General features: G+C 42.4%; 1 protein-coding gene across 1 annotated transcript in view; it reads right to left on the bottom strand.

The window, feature by feature from the left end:
* DDX58 (DExD/H-box helicase 58) overlaps positions 1-24,122 on the bottom strand; it is a 143,994-nt gene that overhangs the window by 112,329 nt on the left and 7,543 nt on the right. The window contains 1 exon segment of the mRNA XM_029615745.1: positions 17,542-17,723. Within this exon segment, the coding sequence (XP_029471605.1) occupies positions 17,542-17,723 (182 nt within the window).

The following is a 24,122-nucleotide window of genomic DNA, read 5'->3' as shown; positions in this document are numbered from 1 at the left end:
AGCTGCAGGGTGTCTGCCAATTGCAGCTCTCTCTCGCTCTGTTTTTGCTCCTGCTCCAGCCCCTTCCCTAGCAAACAGTCCCGCAGGGAACCTTCCTCTGTTATTTCCCCAACACTTCCCTCCTGTCCAGAAGGAGGGGAGGTGAAGTTGGAGCGCAGAGAGAAAGCAATCAGGATATCTGATCCCTCAAAAATCTCTTAAATTCTTATCAAACCAAAGATAGTTCTGATATAATTCCTGGATGGAGTGACGTCACTACAAAATTTAATTTTTATACAAAAGTACTTGCACCTGCATATGTAACCAGTCATACACCATTTACAAAGACGTGGATGGTACCGGAGACTGCAACTGCTAGCGTCCCACAGCTGGCAGAGAGGGCATTACATTCAATTCCTAGAAGCCTTGATGACTGGCACTACTGCTGACAAGTTGCAACTTGTGCTATTTCAACCCCTTTTTATGTCTGTTACTGTGTGTCCAATATATGTGCAATTAACAGCATGACAAAGTGCTGATGCTGAGGGCATTTTTAGCCTAGAGAAGTTCAAGGCAAAGACTTCCTGAAAAAAAAAATATATAAAAACGGATGGCTGCACTATTTCAATTCAAAACAAAATTGACATTTCATAATTACAAAAATCAATAATTTATCAAGTTAATTCTTCAGTATATTTTGTATTAGTATATAGTTTAAATATTGTTTAAAACAATGGTTTTCAATTTAAACACACACTTTTTTTGTTTTGCAAAAGCAGAGGTGTGAATCTTTATGCAAAATTATGCAAATTTTCCACATAACTGCCTAAGAATTTTTAAAATCTGCTGCAAGAAACCAGGGGCTCTGACAAAGCAGCCTCAGAGGCTCCCTTCCTCTCCGGTGACTATGAGCCACCACCCCCCCTCTGTTTGACTATCACCTCTTTCATCCCCACCCCTCACCTTTGTGATTCTCTCCACACACCACCACCCAACCCTTTCCCCTCCCGTACACTGTGTTCTCTCTTTCTCATCTTGTCCATTCCTATGCGATCCTCTCGTCCTCCTCCTCTGTCCCCTGGGCCTCCTACCCCACAAGATTCAAGCTTCAGCGTGAAGGTGGTCAGTGGAGAAGGAAGACGTGGCATGAATTACGGACCCCTCCCGCAGGCCAGAGAGAAGGGGAGAGGATTGCGCAGCACATCAGAGACTTATCTGGGTGCACCAGTTACAGAGCGATGCAATAAGGGGCCTGAGTTAGCGAGGTCTTTTCCCATGGACACAAAAAAAAAAAAAAAAGAAGATGAGCCGTACCGAAACAGGTTCCAAAAACTCAACAGGCTGCAGTGTTTCTCGTGGTCGGAAGCTGAACTCCCAACATGTATTTTTAATGGAGGCTCCACTACATGGGCAGCACGCTGCAGAGAGCGCCACCACATTCTCATCTCAGTCCTTTTGCATAACCACAATACACTTAGAAAGCAGTTTCCAAAGAGATTTATGCAGGTAAAAAGCGTTGGACCCATGTGAAAATGCTGTCTGAAAACAGTCCTCCTACAATGGGTGGAAAGGCCTGCACGTAATTCTACAGTGTTTCCTACACTAGACGGCAGCACTCTGGTGAAGCGAGTGAAGGGTTGGGGGGGGGGGGGGGGATAAAATAATACTCGTAGATTGCATTTTTAAATCTGTGTGTGTTATTCTCCGTGGAAGAAGTGCCCATACAAAAAGCAGGGGCAGAGATGTCAGTAGGGACTTCATACCCACCACCATTTTCAAAGTGAAGTCCTAGCCTAAAAGCTCTTTAAAAAGTGGTGCAAATGTTGATAAATTAATATTATGTCAACATACCCAGCCCAAAACAGCAGTGCATTCTGAATGGATTATGCTTAGGGCTGTCCTGAAATTCAGTTTCAGATAGTTAAGTCAGTCAAGTTTCAAGGCAAATCCAACTGCTTGCCTTTGGCAGAATTATTTATTTATTTATTTTATTTTTATTTTGTATGGAGAGCAGAATAGCTGATAGAATCGGACAATGACAAGAGCTTGTGAACCACTCAAAACGTCAAACCACAGCTGCCACAGGTAAAGTGCCCTTCTGCAATATCTAAAACTGATGTGTAAGCTTCCTTGAACTAAATGAAAGCTCTCATCTATTTGCCAGCAGCAGGTGAGGCTGGGAACTTGGATGACCAACCCTCCCACTCCCCCCAGCAGGGCCGGTGCTAGCTTTTTTGGTGCCCTATGCAAAAAATGGATTTTCATAGATGTATTTTTGTGTTGGATGTGGTCTATTCCATAGCAGTGATATCAGCTTGTTGTCATCTTGATCATGTGGATCTCAAAACCGCCGTATCTCTTCATTGGGATGTCTCTATGGCTAAATCAAAAATACTCCGCGTAGCGGCTTCTTATATAGCTTATACAATCCCATATTCAGAACAACCTTCAAACGTTCTCCCACCGGACCGTGCGGATCCATACGGGATCCATTGCGGATCCATGAATAATATGAAGAAATACATCTTATGATGAAAGTTTGATGAACGTTTTGATGATATCTACAAGCACTGTAGTTCCCTGAAGAAGCCCTGTTCTGAGGGTGAAACAAGGCTCTCGTTGGAAGTGGATACACATAGGAGGGGCATAAATATGTTCAATGACAATATTAATATGCATATATAACTATGTAAACATCAAATGGAGCAGACTGGAATATGTATATGGTTTAAATGGAAGCATCAATTATAGAAAATAGATGTACATTTACTTGAACCAAGTTTTATTGTGTAATGTGAGGGTCATGTGATTAACTTACAGTGTTAATTGTATAGATTATATGTATGTGGTGAGGTATCACCTGGGTCATTAGTATGGAAAAGCAGCAATGTTAAGTTTTTGTGATCATGTTTTAAGAGATATGTGGTATGGAAGGTATGAGTGGTATGAATGAAGGGTAATGCATGAATGAGGTGTGATTTTTTAAATGTAGGAAGGTATTGTGGTCGCATAGTAGTGAGATGATGTAAATGATGTTTAAAAAATGTTTTGAATAATAAAGTGTGGGCATAATATTTTGCCGGGTTCCTCTGAGTTGACTGAGTAGTATGTTTACATATCAGAGGGAGTGCATGTTTATTTTTGACCTATTTTATTTACTGGCATCAGAGGGCCTGGGAACGGGAGATTGCTCCCAGACCCCCCAGGGACTCTGAGTGAGTCTTGGGGGGGGGGGGATTTTATATTTAATGAAATTGGAAGGGTTGGGACAAGTTTTGGAGCGATTTTTTTTTTCATGTGCACGCTTCCTGGAAAAAAAAAAATTGCTAGGAAAAACCCATGAAATTTCATGGGTTTTCCTATCATTTTTTTTTTTGCCTGCCGAAATGCAATAAATAGAAAATAAAGACGATATTTCCTATTTCATTGCAAATGACTTCACATCTCTGGCATCGGGCGCAAAGTAGAGATGGATATCAGTGAGGATTGGGAAAATGGACGCTCAATCTACAAGCGTCTGTTTTCTCCCACTACCGGCATATACAAGCACAAGATACACCGCCTGGACCGTATATATATAGGGCATCCAGAAGGTTTTTTTCCCTCCAAAACTTTTTTTTTTTTACCTAAATCTGGTTTTTTTTGGTTCTTCCTACTTAGTATCACGATGATACCGTTTATGCCCGAGCTGGCATAAAATTTGCTGAGTTGCAATAGGCGCATTGGCCGTGCGGGAAATTTTTTGCATTGCGGGAATTAGCTAATAGCCTCATCTACGCAGAATTTACAAACGATGAGCGCTATTAGCTACATGATGATTTGGATGTGCGTTTTGGACGTGATAATCACCGTATTGCATCCAATCGCGTGTTAAGCCATGCACTAGCTGCTGTGCACAGTATTGCATCGGCCCCCACTGTGAGGCAACAGAATTTTTGACACTTTCTCCAAGAGCAAAGTTCATGAGAACTGCATTGAATCATTTTAAAGCATTCCAAAAAAGTAAAAATAAAAAACACAATATAAACATTTTAAGGCAGCTGCATTTAATTGTCCTGTGAGTGAAAGTCTTACTGCCACATTCAAAATATCCAACTGGTGGCCAGTGTTAGGATGAAAAAGAAAGAAAAGTGAGATTGAAAGCCTGTTAGGCATTTTCTTGACATCCAAAAATTAAACCTGTATGAGCAAAATTTTCAGATTACCTACATGAGGCTCTTATATGATTTGTGTGTTATATTTCATCAGCTCATGTTTAAAAAAAACCCAAACACTTTTTTCCTTTACATACACAGTCTGATTTGGGATGATTCTGTCTGGAGCCAACATCTCTAGTCTATGCTCTCCTACTGAATAATGATGTCAAGTCCTGGAAACAAATCTAATATGCATAAAAACCAGTTGTGATTTTCATATTTTGTCCATCTTATTACTCTAAAATATATTTCCATCTTGTGGCCACTGCCGGTACTGCAGCCTCTCAGATTTCCTAGCAGCACTAAGTTATCAGGCCGATACAGTAAACCATGCAGGAGAGCGGGCAAGCGCCTGCTCTCCTGTGCGCGTGATTCAGTAACTTATTTAAATTAGGGCCTGCGGTAAAAAGAGGCGCTAGGGACACTAGTGGTCCCTAGCGCCACTTTTTTGACAGAAGCGGCAGCTGTCAGCAAGTTTGAGAGCCGATGCTCAATTTTGCCGACGTCAGTTCTCAAACCCTCTGACAGCCACGGGTTTGGAAACCGGAATCCGGCAAAATTGAGCGTCTGGTTTTCAACCCGCGAGCCCATTTAAAAACTTTTTTTTATTTTTTTTAATTTTTGGGACCTCAGTCTTAATATCGCCATGATATTAAGTCTGAGGGTGCACAGAAAAGCAGTTTTTACTGCTTTTCTGTGCACTTCCCTGGCGCCGGCAGAAATTAATGCCTACCTTTGGGTAGGTGCTAATTTCTGAAAGTAAAGTGGGCCAGATTTTACAAGCCCTGTGCGCGTAAATCTGGCCGGATTTACGCGTGCAGGGCACTCGCGTGCCGGCGCACCTATTTTGCATAGGCCGTGGGTGCACGCACAGCCCCGGGACGTGCGTAAGTCCCGGGGCTTCATAAAAGGGGCAGGGAGGGGCCGTGGTCGAGGCCTCCGGACCAGCCCCCGGGTCGGGTGATGGCGCACCAGCAGCCCGCTAGCGCACGCAGATTTACGCCTGCTTTCAGCAGGCGTAAATCTGCCAACAAAGGTAGGGGGGGGGTTAGGTAGGGGAAGGGAGGGGAAGGTGCGGGGGGTGGAAAGAAAGTTCCCTCCGAGGCTGCTCCGATTTTGGAGCGGCCTTGGAGGGAACAGGCAGCGTGCGCCGGGCTCTGCGCACGCACAAGTTGCACAAATGTGCACCCCCTTGCGCGCGCCGAGCCCGGATTTTATAAGCTACGCGCGTATCTTATAAAATCCAGCGTACTTTTATTTGCGCCTGGTGCGCGAACGAAAGTACGTGCTCGCGTAAATTTATAAAATCTACCCCAATGTGCGGCTTGACTGCACATTTTACTTACTGTATCACGCGGGATTGACTAATAGCGCCCACAACATGCATTTGCATGTTGTGGGCGCTATTAGTCTCGGGGGGGGGGGGGGGGGGGGGGGTTGGACACGCGTTTTGAACACACTGTTACCCCTTACTGAATAAGGGGTAAAGCTAGCACGTCAAAAACGCGCGTCCAAATGCTGGTTAACAATGTGCTCCACCGGAGCGCACTGTACTGTATCGGCCTGAGTGAAACAGGTGCTAAAAGGAAGTAGCACACACTAACTACAAATAATGCCTGCCAAAAGTAGCACATTTGGCAAAGCAGGCGGCTGCCAATGAAGAGCAATGAGAGAGAAGGCAAGGAAAGCAAGGAGAAGGAAGGGGAGGAGAGAAGAGGAAGGGAGGGGGACAGGAAAGGTAACTAGGAAAGGCTGGCTGGAGGATGAAAGAAGGGGGAAGGGAAAAGGGAATGAGTGGAGGAATGGCAAGAGAGAGAGAGAGTGAGTGTGTATTTTAGGAACAATTGTCAAAGCAGCCAAGTACATGGGTCATCGATCTGTGGCAGTGAGAAAATAGTGTTCCTGCGGGTGAGCCTCTATGCCGTTCTGCTCCTTTAATTTTTCACGGACTCTTCCACTAGTATAGGTGCACATCACAACGTGCAGTTAGCATTTTTTGTTGAAGGAAAAAAAATGTAACGATGTTTCATTAAGAGAAAAATTGTTTTAGGGCAAAAAAATAAAAAGTCCCTACCAGTTTTCTTCACTGCGGTAAGGGCTCTCCTATTAGGGCACTGCTGTTTTAATTCAGCCAGGGTGAGTATTAATAGTTGATGTCTGCACTTTTTATAATATTGAAGTAGCTCATGAGCTTTAAAATATTCAACTGCCCAGAAAACACCTCATCCGTCACTAAGGAAGAGGTGTTCTAGCTCTGCTAAACTTTTTTTTGAATTCTTTATTTATAACTTTTACAATGTTATAATACTTTAAAGATATACAAGGAACATTATCTCTGACAGAAATCATCTATTACATAAATAAAAAGGGAAAAAAAACATTTCAATCCATAATTTTACATAACAATTTCCTGTCAAAGAGAATACTGCTTAAGGTAAATTTTAGCTGAACCCTCTATATTATTATGGAACAGTTTACTAAGGTAATAATTAAGGAAAAAAAAAAATACACACTAAGACTCAATTATTTAAATTCCGGCTTTTTCTTCAGCGAGGAGACTTTTGAGACCCTCTGGATCTAAAAAGGAATAGATCTTACCATCTAGCTTTACTATACATTTACAGGGGTATTTTAGGCTGAAATATCCACCCTTATCTGTAATTTCCCTTCTATATTGTAAAAAGTTTTTCCTTTTCATTTGCGTGGATTTTATTAAATCCGGATAAATCCAAATCTTTTGGCCATAGAATGTTGATAGCCTATTTTGGAAGAAAGATCTCAATGTGTTATCCCTATCAGTTGAGAAGGCAAACTGTACTAAGAGAGTAGCCCTAGAAGTAATTTCAATTTCATCTTGGGATTTTTGTAGGAGATCAGAAAGATCTATTGACTCTCCTCCAATTACTTTACCTTCCTCATTTCCTGTTTTATTCCCTAAATTCAGCTCCTTCTTTTTACTCCCCAGATAATACACTTTTACTATCACTGGCAATATTTTTTCAGGAATTTTTAAAATTTGTAACATATAATTCCTGAACAGTTCTAGTGCGTCTATCTTTTTAATTACGGGAAAATTATTCACCCTCAGATTTAACGATCTTACTGCATTTTCAAGATTTTCCAATCTTTTGCCTATTTCATTTTCATTTTTTATCTGGTGAGTCTGAATCCTCTCAATTTGACATACACGCTTTTCTATTTCATTAATAGCTTCCTGTTGTTTTCCTAATTCAGTAGTATTTAATACTAATGAATTTGAGGTCTTAATCACTACTTCAGTTAAGTTATTTATGGAGACATCTATCTTAGCCATATAATTCCATAGGGATTCCATAGTGATATTTGCAGGTTTTTTGGGTATAGTAGCTTGTTTAATAGTAACAGTAATATTTTCTTGATTTCCTAACAACATATTCCCAATTTTAGGTGTACTCGTCTCTATCGGTATGATAACAGAATTATCTGATTTACTTAATTTCAAGCTTTCTCCCTTCCCATTCTGTTGAATTTTTTCCAAATTTTTAACCCCTTGTGCAAAGGTTCCCTGATAGTCCAGAACAGTCTCATTCCCCTCGTTAAGAACACCTGGATTTTCAGGGGAAACCCCTATCTCCTTTCCAGGTGGTGATGGCGTTTCCGGTGCTCCAGGGCTAAGTGATGCCTCTATGGCCAGAGGGGAACCATACCGTTCCACTGGATCCACCTCAACGGCCAGCTCATCTGGATTATGCTGTGAGTCTAACCACTGTAATACAGTCTTTTGGCCCATTTCTGTCGAAGCCACATCACTGGAAGGCTTAAGCTTCGCCTTCCTTTTAGTATGTGGCATGTTTAAAAGGAAACAAATAAATTTAAACCTATTTCAATTAGGCTTCAAGTTTGTATCAGAGTGTTGCGCATTAAGCTTTAAGGTTCAGCTAATGAAGGCAGTAATAGAAAGAGCAGCTAAACCACTTCTAAGGCAATATTACAAAAGTCTCTGACCTGGTATAACGTCAAGCAAAGTCCCGGCCAAGTCCCGGCGAAGCCCGGCAAAGCCTACAGCGCGCGCCCCTTGAGCGCGCGCGGCTTAAGCAGCGCGCCGGCGTCGACTGCGCGCCGCAGCGTGATGACCTTTTGTAGGAACTTCCGGGTCCCGCCTGCAGTGGACACGCCGGGTAGGCAAATCAAAATCCCAGGTGCAAATCAGCGTCGGGGGCAGCCAAGACACCCCCGGAGTCCGTTCAGGTAATGTGAGCTGTTCTTTTCTCTCTGCCTCAATGAAACCAGGCAGAGGCAAGGCTTTTATGGGAACTTCCGGGTCCCGCCTGCAGTGGACACGCCGGGTAGGCAAATCAAAATCCCAGGTGCAAATCAGCGTCGGGGGCAGCCAAGACACCCCCGGAGTCCGTTCAGGTAATGTGAGCTGTTCTTTTCTCTCTGCCTCAATGAAACCAGGCAGAGGCAAGGCTTTTATGGGAACTTCCGGGTCCTGCCTGCAGTGGACACGCCGGGTAGGCAAATCAAAATCCCAGGTGCAAATCAGCGTCGGGGGCAGCCAAGACACCCCCGGAGTCCGTTCAGGTAATGTGAGCTGTTCTTTTCTCTCTGCCTCAATGAAACCAGGCAGAGGCAAGGCTTTTATGGGAACTTCCGGGTCCCGCCTGCAGTGGACACGCCGGGTAGGCAAATCAAAATCCCAGGTGCAAATCAGCGTCGGGGGCAGCCAAGACACCCCCGGAGTCCGTTCAGGTAATGTGAGCTGTTCTTTTCTCTCTGCCTCAATGAAACCAGGCAGAGGCAAGGCTTTTATGGGAACTTCCGGGTCCCGCCTGCAGTGGACACGCCGGGTAGGCAAATCAAAATCCCAGGTGCAAATCAGCGTCGGGGGCAGCCAAGACACCCCCGGAGTCCGTTCAGGTAATGTGAGCTGTTCTTTTCTCTCTGCCTCAATGAAACCAGGCAGAGGCAAGGCTTTTATGGGAACTTCCAGGTCCCGCCTGCAGTGGACACGCCGGGTAGGCAAATCAAAATCCCAGGTGCAAATCAGCGTCGGGGGCAGCCAAGACACCCCCGGAGTCCGTTCAGGTAATGTGAGCTGTTCTTTTCTCTCTGCCTCAATGAAACCAGGCAGAGGCAAGGCTTTTATGGGAACTTCCGGGTCCCGCCTGCAGTGGACACGCCGGGTAGGCAAATCAAAATCCCAGGTGCAAATCAGCGTCGGGGGCAGCCAAGACACCCCCGGAGTCCGTTCAGGTAATGTGAGCTGTTCTTTTCTCTCTGCCTCCTCTGCTAAACTTTTAACTGAGCTCAAACTAGTTAGAAGGATTAAACTTTGCACTCTTAAAATGAAAAGTACTATGGTAATCTTTTGCCTATTTCTCCTGCGGACACAGGGAAACACACTGCAGGATGGAGATACCCTTCCCAAATGATAAAGGCAACATTACTTTGGCCTCGTGTCTCACAAATGCATCCAAGGCATGAATTTGCAAATCTGTACCTGTAGGCTAAAGAGCGCCAACCTGCAATCGCTCGAAGAGTATCCTTACCTGTTTTGTTTTTTTTATATATATAAAACAAACCTTTCCAGGAAACACCAAATTCACCAGCGAAGCATTAATAAAAATGTCGGGTCAATTCTACTGGCTTTCTGAAACAAATTATATAATGGTCCTTAAGATGTGCCAACATTAAGTAGAAAAGGCACTTCTTAGTAATGAGAATCTGGTGGCAGATAAAGCCTTAGCCAGAACAGAGGGTCTTTAACCTGCATGGGCCATTTACTGATCAGTGCTTTGTTTTAAAGTGATTAATCAAAATGTGCTGGTTTTAAGACTGTTGAAAGCAGAGATGGGCAAACAAGTACAGATTAAATTCAAAGATTGATTGGGGGAAGGTGGGGAGTGGGAAGATCAGATAAGTTTATGTTAAACTGGGCAAAATTGTAGAGAAACTTAGTTATCTACGGTTTGATTCAAATCTTCCAATCCACTTGATTTGGTTGTGAACATTCATATATATTCCAAGCATGACAAGATGTGCCCTATCTTCATGTAATCCAAGTAAATATGTCATATTTCACCTAGACCTATCCATATTGCTAGTTTATTATTATTAGTTTCAATTTTAGGCCAGTGCTCTATTTTATTTTGTCTTTTATTCTTTTATATCTATTTTGTATTGAACCCATATTACATTGTATCTATATTATATTGTATTATTTTCTCTATTATTCTGTGTTTATCTATATTGTAATGTATCATTTTTTCTATTATTCTGTACTTACAAATGATGTAAACTGTTATGATGGTCCTCGAACGACAGTATATAAAATCATTAAATAAATGAAGTCTAAATACTAACCTTCCCCTATCCCCACCCACAAAGTTGCACTCCAGCCTGATGTGAACTTTCACTACCTGAGCAAATATTGGTAGATCTGAACCAGGATGGAGGAGGTTCATCCGTTTTTAGTTGTTTACATTTTGTGTGTCAAAAAGAGGAGGCTGTCCAGCACACACATTCGGGAAGAATGAAGCCTGTAAAAAGAAGACTTTAAGGGCCTGTATTTCCAGGACATTTATTTAGTATTTTAACATTTTTATACTGCAATCTTGGTTTCAAAGAGATCACCCAAAGCAGTGAACAAGGCTTCATGAAAATACATCTTATATAAAAAGAAACACCACAATACAAATATGACATAAAATAACTACAAATGTTCAAACTCAGCACCCAAAAACCCTCCAGCTCAGGTCTTGCCATCTACAAAGAACCTTAGCCTCCTTCCAAAAGACCAATCTTAAAATAGGGCAATTGGTCAAGCTTTACTCTACCACCTACCAACCCTTGAGCTTTTTCCCTAATGAAAGATAATTCTGTTCCAACCTAGCTTCTAAAAGAAGTTTATTACGATGAAAAGGAGATATTATAGAGAAAGCTTGTTTCTCAGTGGAGCCTATGCATATCATGAACAAGCAAACAAAGCCCCCTGACTCGAGAACAGTTGATTTCAGATGCGATCTAAATTTATCCTTGAGGCAATGGAGTCCCTTTTCCTTTAATACTCGATGAAAATAATTTAAACTATATCCAGGCTTGGATGGGTAACCACCGTAAGGTTTATTCTAGTATGTTTGGGACAACTAAACACTACCCTTGCTGCAATGTTCTGGACTACTTGCAGCCAAATTGTGGAGCTCGATACAATTCTTCCTCAAACCATGATACATATAAATTTGCGAGGCTTGGAGCCATAGTTGCTCCCATGGCTGTGCCTCTTTTCTGTTTATACCATGTATCTTGAAAAATGAAAAAATTTTCACAAAGTGCCAGTTCAGCTAATGATTTCAAAAATTCAGTGGGAATGCAATGGGGCGTGTTCTTCTCTTCAATGTTTTTATTAATATATCCAATGTCGCCTGTTGGGGTATATTAGTATATAACGCCTGAATATCTAATGTGACCAGAATTGTATGTTCAATATTCTGTATAGACTAAGATATTAATCATATGTTTGGTATCTTTACAGTATGATATATGAAGACTTTGGTTCAGGCCTTTGGCTCACTCAGCTTGTCCCAGAGTCCTTTGCGGTCTGCCTTAACTGAAACTGCTGGTATACAATGAACCTTTAACTGACCTCAGACTCAAGAATTTGGAAGATATCTCGAAGACCTTTAGGCTCTGCAAAGCCTATAATTAAAGGTCAGGAGGTTATCGATGGCAGATGGCTGAAACTGCATTCTTTTGCTTATCTGGCTCCAAGAGACTCCAACTGAAATCAGAGTTTCTCCCTGCCCCTTGGAGATGAAATGATTGACCTATTGACAGAGCAAAGAATCTGAAGAAGAAGAGACAACAAAAGCAAGGCCAGAAACAAAGGACCTTTCAAGTGGGTGGGGATTTCTCAGGCTAGAGAAGATTAGCTTATTACACTGTCATATTGCATAAGTGATCCTCGTCCCAGGCATTTTCTGTATGGTTTAAATCTACAAAATAACAGTTCTTACAAGATACTGAGAGAGACAGGCTGTAGTGCTTTCCCTGTGTTGAAGTTCTGGCAGTCTGTGTCTCCCAAGGATATGCAATAATAAATGTATATTTGCCTCAACTAAATTATTTGTAGTATCCTTGTGTCCTGTAGCAGAGAAGCGCCGTTTGCACAGTCAGGTAATATATACAAGTAAGACTGGGCTTCTGCTACAAATGGTTGAACAACCACATCTACAAAAGTTGATAAAGGTTCTAACAATGATTTGATAGTCACATTTATATGTATCATGGTTTGAGGAAGAATTATTGTATCGAGCTCCACAATTTGTTAATGTGACACATTGGACAAGATACATAGATGATGTATTTTTCTTATGGCATTCGGATGAAAAAAGTTTGGTACCGTTCCATCAGTGGATAAACACATTAGATAAAACTCTACAGTTCACCATTTCATTTCATACAACCACAATTAATTTTCTGGATATCCACATCAGTAAGTCAGAAGGATGTTTAAGTACAACTCTGTATAGAAAACCTTGTGAAGGAAATACGCTACTGCATTTCTCTAGCTTTTACCCATACCATCTTCGAAAAAACATACCCGTGGGTCAATTTCTGCGTCTTAGACGTTTATGTCATTCAAAAGACGAATTTGTGCAACAAACTGAGGATCTACAATGACGGTTGTTATTCTGGGGGTATCCCTATAAAGTTTATTAAGACTGCTTTCAAATGAGCATATCATGCGGAACGACAGTGGTTACTTTTAGAAAACCCACCTGATAAAGAAGAAAGCCGGTTGGTATGTACTTTACCTTTTTCAGATAAAGCAGGCGCAGTAGCGTCTGTGATTCGTTATCACTGGTCCATTTTACAAATACATAAAAACATTTTTGAAGATGCACCAATAATTACATATACTTGGGGCAAGAACATAGGGGACGCAATTACACATTCATTTCTTCAATCATTAACAGATCAAAGTGGGATGGACTTAAAGGCCATTGGCCAGGTCAGCACTGTTCTTTTTGCAGCCAAGTGTTAGAATCTACCCATTGTGGGCCAGCTAAGGGAAAGAAGTATGCAGCTAGACAACATACTGATTGTTCATCCAAGCGGGTAATTTATTTAATAATGTGCCCTTGTAATTTGTACTATATTGGTTGCAAGAAATGAACTATTCGAACAAGATTAAAAGAACACCGGAGTTGTATTTCCACTGGCAAATTGTTAGCACCCATAGTACAACATTGTCTGGAGAAGAAACATGGATTTCAAGATTTGCAATGGCGTGTCATGGAACAAGTTCCTTTAAATCCGCGAGGTGGGGATCCAAATGATTTATTAAACCTTAGAAAGCAGCAGTGGATATTTCGCCTGAATACTGTAGCTCCATTAGGTTTGAATACCACCATAGAGTGGTATTCCTTAGGTTAACATGAAAAGCTGTATAGACATGTGATTCATGACGTAGCTACCCTTGTTTGGTATAAGAGAGATCCGAGAAAGACCGGAAGTGAAAATTTGAAAGAACGCTAAGAAACACCATGATGTTGCCCTAATAGTAAGTACTTTCCAAGGACTAATTGTGAAAAAGTATTGTAATATTTATACAATCAATTTTTCTAATATAGTATGTTTTTCGACGTAGAGTTGAGCCCTTGATAAAGGACTTCGCTGTCTGAAACATGGCCCCGTGTCGGGCAATGGTAAATGTGACCACAGAATATATGGGCAAGAAAGTGATTTCAACAACAAGCATTGGTAATGAGACCAAAGTATAATTGGGCAAGAAAGTGATTTCTACTATTCATAGATAAGTCAAGGTGTTGGATATATAACTGCAATTATTAAGAGAAAAGAGTGTCATTTTAGTGGTGAAAGACTGTTTATAGAAGCAAAAACAATTCTTGAAAAAATATTTTGAAAATTGACCTATGATTATAAGTAAGGCAGAGTACTAAAGTCTGCAGTACTATATGATGATGCCTAATATGATAGTCAAACATCACCTTTAAAGTTGCATCATATGAATGTTGTTTATTATTGGGAGTACAGTCGGTGATTTTTGTGGATTATTTGGGTCGGCACTCACTATGCAAAAAATCTGGTCGTCCTAAGTAAAGGATATTCTATATTATTATTTACATGCACTGCTGTGGTGCTAATCAGAAAACCTTGAAAAATGGAACATATACTATTTTAAAGTATGCTGGGTGCGGGCTTGGCCCTCAGAAAGACATGAGTAAACTGAATTACAATATTAAAAACCTCCCATAATAAAACAGTGAAAACCCTATCTACAAAAAAGCACCACCACAAATATTATACCAGGCCCTAAAACATCAATACACCTCCAATTAGGAAAACAGAACAAGCCAAACTGTTATAGATCCTTACACAGATAATACATACTAGGAGAATACCTCACCTTGGTCACACATGTACAACACAGATAGATCCTCAACAAATACAGAATAGAGAGACCAAGTATAAATAGAAATATGCAGACAATAGTTGAACCTGAAACCACAATAAGCCAGACTCTATGCAGTGCAACAATGGAAAAACAGAAACATCACCATTCCTCATAAAACAAACAAATCAAGAATGCAAATCACTAATAGTAAACAATAATAGAAATATTTAAAAACAGCTGATAAACAGAATAACTTCCTAAAAAAATATTTATATGAATTTTTAATTAACATTTCCTAAACACCAATAAAATATTTCAAAACAGCAGATATCAAACACCACCCAATAATTAAAACTAATAAGGATTCTAAAAATTCCTTGCTCTTCAAACCTGGGAACATTTGATTTCCACTCACCCTGAGGTTGTTGTGGATTAGTTGGGGGGGGGGGGGAAGAGAAAGGCACACATACATGCACATGATGTTGGTCTCTCTCTCTCTCACACACACACACACACACACAAGTACATATGCTGTCTTTCACCCTTTCCTTTCTTTGGCTACCTGTAGGATAGGCACCGCTGGTGACCCCACTGGTAATCTCTCTCTCTTCATGCCCATGGGGAAGATCGCTGAAGAGCATGAGCTAGTAGAGGGTGGGCAGAAACTCATGCCATTGCTCTTTCTTGTTTGCCAGACCTGCAACATGTCTGAAACTCTCGGGGCTGGTACCTCCTGAGTGCCGATCTCGTGCATCGTGAGATCAGCATACAGAAAATGCCAGCGCTGTGAGTTCTGAATACATTGCAAGGCCGGCACACCAGGCATGGGCTCCCACTTCTCCATCCATTCCACAGGGTCCAGGTCGCGTGCAGACTAAGGTGTGGCATGCATGGCTGCACACACGCACACCTTGGTCCACACACATACTCCCTACGTGTGCACACCCCCACACCCCGCTTGCTCTTTCCCTTTTTTTTCCAGGCTTGACTACCCCCCCCCCCCCCCATTTTCTCTCTTCTCAGGCTCAATTCCCCTTTTTGCTATCTACCACTTGCCCAGGCTCAAACTCCTCCACTCTTGCCTTCCTTCCCTAAATACAATCACCCCCCCCCCCCACACACACACACACACACACTTTACTCTCTTACCTTCCCTCCATCTAGGCTTAACCCCAAGTTTACTCCCCCCCCCCCCCCTCTCCACCAACTGCACAACTACCTCCTCAGGATCCAGGCAGGCCACACTGCCCTGCATCTCTTCTTTTGGCCCAAACTGCTGCTGCTTCCTTCCTCCTACACTGACCCCTTGGAGGCTGACACTGCTCCTTCTCTCATCCTCCAGCCCAAGGCTGCAGCTGCCTTTCTCCTCCAGCATCCCTGTTTAGACTGACACTACCCCACTCCCATCCCTTTCTTCATCTGATTGGCTTCCTTCTTTCTATTCCGGCAGCCGTTCGTGCAGGTTGACCACTTTTAGATTCCTAAATTCTGCTTCTTGCTGACACAGCAAAACCACCCTGCATATGGCCCACTTCTGCCACTCTCAGCATATTGGCTGTGCAGTGGCGGCAGTGGCAGGAACCAGAAAATTTTAAAAATGCTGCTCGGAGGAATCTGTATCCAGTATGAGCAATTTAAATCTGCTGATGGCTTCATCCCATAGATGATATAAGCTCCAGCTGCAGCAGCAGGGTCTGAGCAATCATCATAACCCTTGTAACAGTGTCTATGGTTCGCAGACCCAACAAAATGTGGCTCCACTGCTGCCACCCCCTCAGGAGTGCCACCCCTGTATGCACACCCGATAGTGCTGGGCCTGGCATTTCTCACTGTTGGAGAACTATGAGCTGCCAAACTGAAGTCTTCACCTAGCCTTACCTAAATGTTTTTATATTATTGCAGACACCTTGACTAAACTGAAATATATATCTACTAAAATAGGCTGTGCCACAGACTCCTGATTACCTACTAAAACATTTTTAGATTTCTGTGAGTTTATCACCAGTTTTTCTTTCAGTTTAATTAAAATCATTCTTCTTCCTTGCCACATGAAACAACCACTATGGATGTCATCCGCATATACATAACTTTTCAACCATCATATTTCTATCACCTTTCCCAATGGCTGCATTGTAAGGGTGCTTTGAGGTGGTTTTCTATGAAGCCAGACTAGTTTGGTGGTAGTAAAGAATCACTGCTAATGAGATTGCACTGATCAGACTTGTAGGAATAGGCAAGGCTGATGAAATGCTAAAAAGTATGTTAAAGGTCGACTAGTACGTTAAAGGTCGGTATTAAGTTTTGCTTCTGCCTTCTGGGCTCAATTTACAAGAAATCATATGACTTACATGAATCCAGTCTTAGTAGCATATATGAGATAAAATTATAATGGCAACCAGATGGAAAACATGCAAATAAACTAGCCCATTGGTGTATAAATTTAACTGAGTATAATGCTCAGAAGAGCTTAGCTGCATTTATGCTCCATTGTTTGGTAAGCTGCACTTCTCTTATTATGAGATATCTTATAATAAAGACTAAAGATTTTTCTCTTACTGGCTGTTAGTTCTCAGCATTTACTAGCACACCCAACAGCATAAACATATTAAAAAGGAGAGGAGACAAAGGAGAACCTTGAGAAGGAACTTTAACACAACATGGCAAATTAAAAGCTGTATAACATTTCCCTTCAACTCATACTACAGCCAAGGTTTCCAAGAAAATCGTCTTGTCTATTGAATCACTACACCTTCCTAACCTAAAGATTTATGTCTATCAATAAGAATGGCATGATTAAGCACATCAAAAGTAGAGTCAAATCAAGAAAAAACAATATTGGCACACCTTTATCCATCCTCTGCAATACACTGTCACACAGCTGAAACCAAAACAGTCCCTGTGCTGTGCCCAATACACAATCCTGTTTGTTCAGAAACAAATTTAACTTTCTATTTCATTTCTAGTTACCTGTATAATCTCTTCACATTCTCTGGTTAGAAGGCAGTTCTTTAGATGAGGAATCATTTCTGATGGTTTTATGTTGTTTTTGATAGATGGCTCAAGAGTTTTCAAAAGCATCCTATATTTATCCAGGCTTTCAATTTTCTGGAAATCCCTATTTTCAAATGCATCACAAAGTCCAGTGTAACCTGAAAAAAAAAATCAAAAACAAAATACAATAGCACAATAGTACTGCCACCTGTCTGCTATGACTACAAACAAATACAAAATAAATGGCTGAAATCCACTGGTTTGCTACTATTTGTAGACAGAGCCCCAGTTTCCTGCAGCAGATTTTTCAAAATTCTGCAGCAATTATGTGGCAAATTATACGATTTTCATAAAGTTTCACATTTCTCATGATGCAAAAAAAAAAGTCTATTTTTCGTTGAAAACCTTTCACATTGTTTTTAAATAATTGCTTAGCTCCCTTTTGCCACTGCCCCTGGGAGTCCTGCATGTAGTCCCTCCCATTATGGCTCTATAGCAGTGGTTCCCAACCCTGTCCTGGGGACCCCCCAGCCACAATGAATATGCATGAGAGAAAATCTGCATGCACTGCCTCCATAACATGCAAATTTTCTCTCATGCATATTCATTGTGGATATCATGAAAACCCGACTGGCTGGGGGGTCCCCAGGACAGGGATGAGAACCACTGCTCTATAGCTTACTGCAAATATGATGTGCTTGAGCCTAGGAGAGAAGGAAGATAGTTGCTGCAGCAGCCTCAAACAATAGAGGTGAGTAGAGTGATAGTCTGAGCAGGCACATCCCTCTAGTTCAGTGGTTTTCACACCCAGTCCTCGGGAGCCACAAACAGGCCAGATTTGCAGGATGTTCACAATGAATATGCATGAGACAGGTCTGCATACACTGGAGGCAGTGCATGCGAATCTATCTCATGCATATTCACTGTGGATATTCTGAAAACCTGGCCTGTTTGAGGCTCTCAAGAGCCACAGTTGGCCATCCCTACAATAGAGGGAGGTGCATGCAAATCTCTCATATGCATATTCATTAGGGATATCCTAAAAACCTGAACTGTGTGCAGCCCTCAAGAGCTGAGAATGAATACCACTGCTATACTTCATAGAGCTAGCAAGGGTTTCCTGTGCTGCCCAGGAGTACTGTCTGGGGAGGGAGATTCAATATTTAATGGAAAATGGGAATACTATCCTATATAAAAATACATGTATATATAAATAAAAAATATAAAAGTAGTAAAATTATTGTCAAAATTGTAAAACATAACTCAATTGGAATTAGGATAAGAGCAAAGGTAATATTGATAGCAGGTAATTCTATACCTTCACCCCAGGTGGCTTCCACAATACCAAAGCATATCATAAACCGGACTCTCCATAGTCAGCAGTTGAATTTGCCATGATGCATGGGATGATGTCATTCAATGGTGTCAAACAATCACTTCTCTCCTAGATCACAGAGCTTTTGCACTACTGAGAATGTGCTGGAATTCCCACTTGCATGTTGCCTTGTGAGCCCCTTAATTGCTGGGCTTAGCTTTAGCTAGGTAGTTGACACGCCAAGGAGAGGGTGGATATGAAGCAGGGCTAATTCATTCTGCTGTCTTTGATGAACCCTCTTAACGATAAGCAAAATGTATTTTTCCATCCACAAATAGAACTGAATTAGCCATGACGTGGGGAACCCCGAGCTGAAGTCACATAGTGGGTAGTTACTGAAAAAGCATCTTGAACCCCCTCTCCCCATGGGCAGTGGACTTCTGGGTGAACAGGATGTGCAAAACCTCTTGCCCAAAGTTGCCATTACTTCTAGATAGATTATCCAGACAATAATGGGACGTAAAGGTGTGACTTGATGACCAAGTTGCTGCTTTGCAGATGTTTTCAATGGACATGGATCTTAGGAAAACCACTAAGATAGACATGCCCCTTATTTGATGATGAGCCTTGATACAGGCTGTGATCTGGAGACCAGCCAGAGCATAGTAATGTGCGATACAGCCTGCTAGCCAGTCGAACAATGTGTGCTTGACAACCGCTATTCCCAGTCTTTAGGATCAGAAGAGACAAAAAGCTGGAAGCTTAATGATGTGGTTGAGTTCTCTTCAGATAAGCCAAGGCCTTTTTGTAGACCAATGAATATAGAGCCTTCTCCCTTCATGTGAATGAAGTCTTGGAAAGAATGTGAGCGATGTGATGGTTCGATTTAGATAAAAAGCCCAAACTACTACTGGCAGGAATTTGAGGTGAATATGGACACCAGTTTGTTGTGGAAAAATTAAATGTATGGTGAGTAATGGACCAATGCTTGTAACTCACTGACTTTTCTAGCCAATGTAATCATGACTAGGAAGTTCAGAACACTATTTTCCAGGTGAGGAACTTCAAGAAAGCAGACTAACAGTTTGAAAGAAGGCCCGGATTTAGGCATAGGCAACTGCCTCTGGCACCAAGTTGTTTTTGTTTGGTTTTTTTTTTTATAAGCGCCAGATCATCTTTGCCTAAGCCTAAATCCAAATCTTCTGCCACACTACCATTTCCCTTTTCTGCCATGGGCTCTGGTTAGTGCAAGGATGACAAATCAGCACAGGGCCTCAGCAGCCTTCCCACTCTGACAGACCCTGCAGGGCCCCCACCACCTCACTTGGGTTTTCCTGGAAAAAGGAAGCCCATGTTGGAGGAGGGGTGGGTCGCCACAGAGTCTTTCAACGAGAAAGGGCTGCTGAAGTCCTGTGCTGATTTTTGTTAGCCTTCTGTTGCTGAAGCCCAAACTTTAAGGTGAGGAGGGGAAGAAAGGAAGGACAGATGTCCCGAAAAGAGGATTTGGGCAAGAGGGATTGTTCTCTCCACTGCCTCCATCTATCTACCTTCCAACTGCACACGTTTTACAGTGAGAGGTGTGTCAAGAGTATTTCTTATGCTATTAGTGAAATATTTCTCTGGCCTTATTAAGTTTTTGTACTAAACCACATGCCAAGAAAAAGATAACTGTTCAGGTTCCACTGAGAGACACGAGACAGCAGTATGTTGCTTCTTAATCTAGGTGACTATTGCCCTGACCTTGTCTCTGATGAGATTGTCCCTCAAATAGGGCCCACTGACCAACTTATGAACATTCTCATACAAGCTGCTGGCTTTCAACCAAGCCACCCAGCAAGCTCTAACAGCTGTTGAAGAAGATCTTGCTACGTTATCAAATGACTCATACAATGAGCAGAAATGGCGACATACACACTCCTTCACATCCAGAAGAGCCCACTGATAGCCTTCCTGTTCTCTGTTTCAGCTTGGCAATACCACTGTGCACATATTGCACCATGCAGAACTGGTAGGCTGCAATGCAGGTGTTTTGCATTGAGCTCTAAAAAATCTTCTTTCCAAAATTATCCATGTCTAGAGACCTGGCCCGGTGGGGTGTTAGAGAAGATCCTGGTCTGCTTAGTCTGTTTCAGTGCCAATTCCATTACCACTGACTGGTGTGGTAGCTGGACTACTCCAAACCCTACTGTTTGCTGAACTCTAAATTTAAGGTCCAGTTTCCTAGCTACCAGAGGATAGGATGCCGGATTCTCCCACATTCTTGTTTGTAAATCCCATAGGATCAAGTGAAACTAGATTGTTGCAGGCTCGGATGGAGTTTCCAGAATCAGGAGAAATCCAAAGACCTTGATATGAGGGTTCTTGTCCTTGCAGACATAGAGTCCCAATGCCTTACCCAGTTTGTCCAAGAATTTGGAGTACAAAAGGTCTTGTAGTGGTGAATAATTCTCTTCTAGATCAGATAGGAGGTTGTAGGGAATCCCCATGTATTATTCCTCAGACCTGACAGGCAAAGGGACACCAACCCATGACCCCAATGATGATAAAGGCGACCGGGGTGCAGTCCTCTGTTGTCTCAGAGGGGATTATTCCCAGAGCATACGCCAAACGGTGGTGTCCTGTGCTCCCTTCTCAAAAGTGGCTAGATTCCTTCACAGAGAAAGATAGGTGGGGACTAGATCCCACCACTGGGACTTCTGATGGGTGCACCCAAAGTGTGGAGGCAAGAGGAGCTTCCCCTTGAGGAAACAAATCCATTACTCTGGAAAGGAAAGGTTGAAGGCTCCTTGTTACTAGCTACCAGTAAGGTAAAGGGTGTCTACCAATTCTGTTACCTGGGTTATGGGTTGCTGTGCCCTCTGTTCAGGAGTTGGGGGAAAAGGCATACTCTTCCGAGACCAGAATAAGTTTATCCTCTGGAGAAGCTCCAAATGTACTCCAGGAAGGAGCTCCCCCCTTGGTCAACTGAACTGGTGGATTTACGGAGACCATCAAGTGTATTGATCTGGCATCTCCTGACAAAATCCTCGCCAGAAGAAATGGGACAGCGATAAGGACATCGAGATGGAGGGAGGTACTGTAATGAATCACCCTCATGGCCTCTTGATGATCATTCCCCCCTTGAATGCATCGAGTGCACTGACAGAGCTGGAGACCAATACTCCAACTATGCTGGAGAGCAAGTGTCGATGAATCCTACGCTGAACGCATTGATGGAGCAAACAGCTGAATCCAGGCTCAATGGGCCCTATGTCCCTATCGGCACAATGGCTGGTGATCGATGGGGACATAGTGACTCTGTTCTCTGCGCTATCAGCTCTAACACATGACACTTTTTCTTACATGTTAACGAGCCCCACAGGGCCTGCAAAAGGGCCTGTGGGGCTTTTCCTGACTGATGGAATGGCAAATCTGAAACTGGTGCCATAGAAGGGGGAGTTTTGCTGGACTACTCAACTCGACAAGGAGGAAGCCAGAGAAGACCCCACTCCAAAAGGAGGAACGACTCCATATTTTCACCAACCTGTGAAGTTCTTCCATCTTCCAAGCCCTGTTCCTCTGGGACCTCAGTAACATCCAATCATGATCATAGCAATTAGCCACATCATTGTCTTCCTAGGCATTTATAATAAACATCGTGCCCATTGGTGATAGATATCTTCTGGCCACATTCACAGTTCTTGAAGCCACTGGGCATGGCCTTTTTGGTGCTGGACATATTAGATTTTTTTTGTACCAACTTTTTTTTTTATTTAGCATTGAAAAGTGCTGTTGAGGGGCTGCCAAGGCAGTGAAGCAACTTGAAGTGAGTTAAGATCAAAAAGGAAACCATGAATTACCAAACAGGAGAGAGAGAGAGAGAGAGAGAGAGAGAATGTGCCCGTGAAGAAGCTCGGACAAAAAAAGGGCGAGGGGCTCACAAAGCAGCATATTCGCAGGAGCTCCTGCAATGCTCAGTGGAGCAAAAGCCCTATGAGCTAGGACAGAAGGGTCCATTTGGCACAATCAGATGACATCACCCCATGTGTCATGGCTAATTTAGCCCTGCTTGTCGATGGAGAATAATGAGCCTATAGAGACTTGTTTCTTTAAGCATGTCTTGTTCTAGTGTCTGATCCAGTGCTGCCTATGCTGACTGGCTGTTAAGAAGGCCAATCAGCATGCAGCTCAGTGGTTCCCGATTGAGACAGAACACACCAAATCAGCCCTGCAGACACTGTTCACTGTCAGATAACTGAATTAGGCAGCAGGGGAACTTCAGGCTTATTGATTCTGAAGAGTCTTTGTAAATTATGTGGCAACAGCCTAATGAAGCAATTTCTCCCATGGTTGCAGGACTGTAGGAGCCTAGGGGGTACTGTTCTAAGTGTAGTACCCGCCTACCTTGTACTATAGACCTCCCCAACATGGTTGCCTTAATTCATCATTGCATCATGTTCGTGCACCCTGCTACATAGCACTTGACTTAAGAACCAATAGATGAGGAGTTTTTTCTGAAACAGTTGGGCCTGCTGGGAAGTCAGTTTTAGAGAGTCAAGGAGGAAGAGAGAGGAAACAGGCTGCAAAATTTGCTAATCTTTGCAAATATTTGGACAGTGAACTCCCTGTTTAGTTTGAACAGTTTCACAGTGAACAAACAGTCAGCATTTTACTGAGTCTCCAGTGTCATGCTGGAAGCTGCTTTAGATGCCCCTTAGCAGAAAAGTTGTATCAAGATTCAAAACAGTGCAAGGCAGTTGCAGAAGAGTTACTGGATCCCTGAAAGCTGTACTGAAAGCCCTTTCTGCTGCCTATCCAGCCATGTATAAAAGACTTCCGGATATGCTAGTGTGGATTTTGAGTACTTTTGTGACCCAGGAATAGAGAATAGAAATTGAGCACTAGGGATGCAAAGGGGTAAAAATTTGTTTAACTTTTAAATTTAGTTATTGGGGTGTTTTGTTTTTACAAAATTTCATTTTGTTTAATGTTTATTTCATTTTCTTTAGTTTCCAAAACAAAATAAAACATTAAAAAAAAAAGAACACACACACACCCAAAAACACAATAAAAAAAAAAATGGGCCCTCCTGAGGCCACATATCCCCACCACCCATTCCTCCCACCTGGAAAAATGCCAGGGCCAGGAATCTCCCTGGTCCCCACTTACCCGGTCCGGGGGAATCCACTGATGAAGCCTAGGCCCAGACAGAAGCCTTGGCCTTGCGCAGGCCTAGGCTGTAGTAGACAGCTACAGCCTTGGC

This window comes from Rhinatrema bivittatum, chromosome 1, assembly GCF_901001135.1.
Source record: "Rhinatrema bivittatum chromosome 1, aRhiBiv1.1, whole genome shotgun sequence".
Taxonomy (NCBI): domain Eukaryota; kingdom Metazoa; phylum Chordata; class Amphibia; order Gymnophiona; family Rhinatrematidae; genus Rhinatrema; species Rhinatrema bivittatum.
Note: the sequence above shows the minus strand (reverse complement) of the source record. Positions and strands in the feature narration are given on the sequence as shown.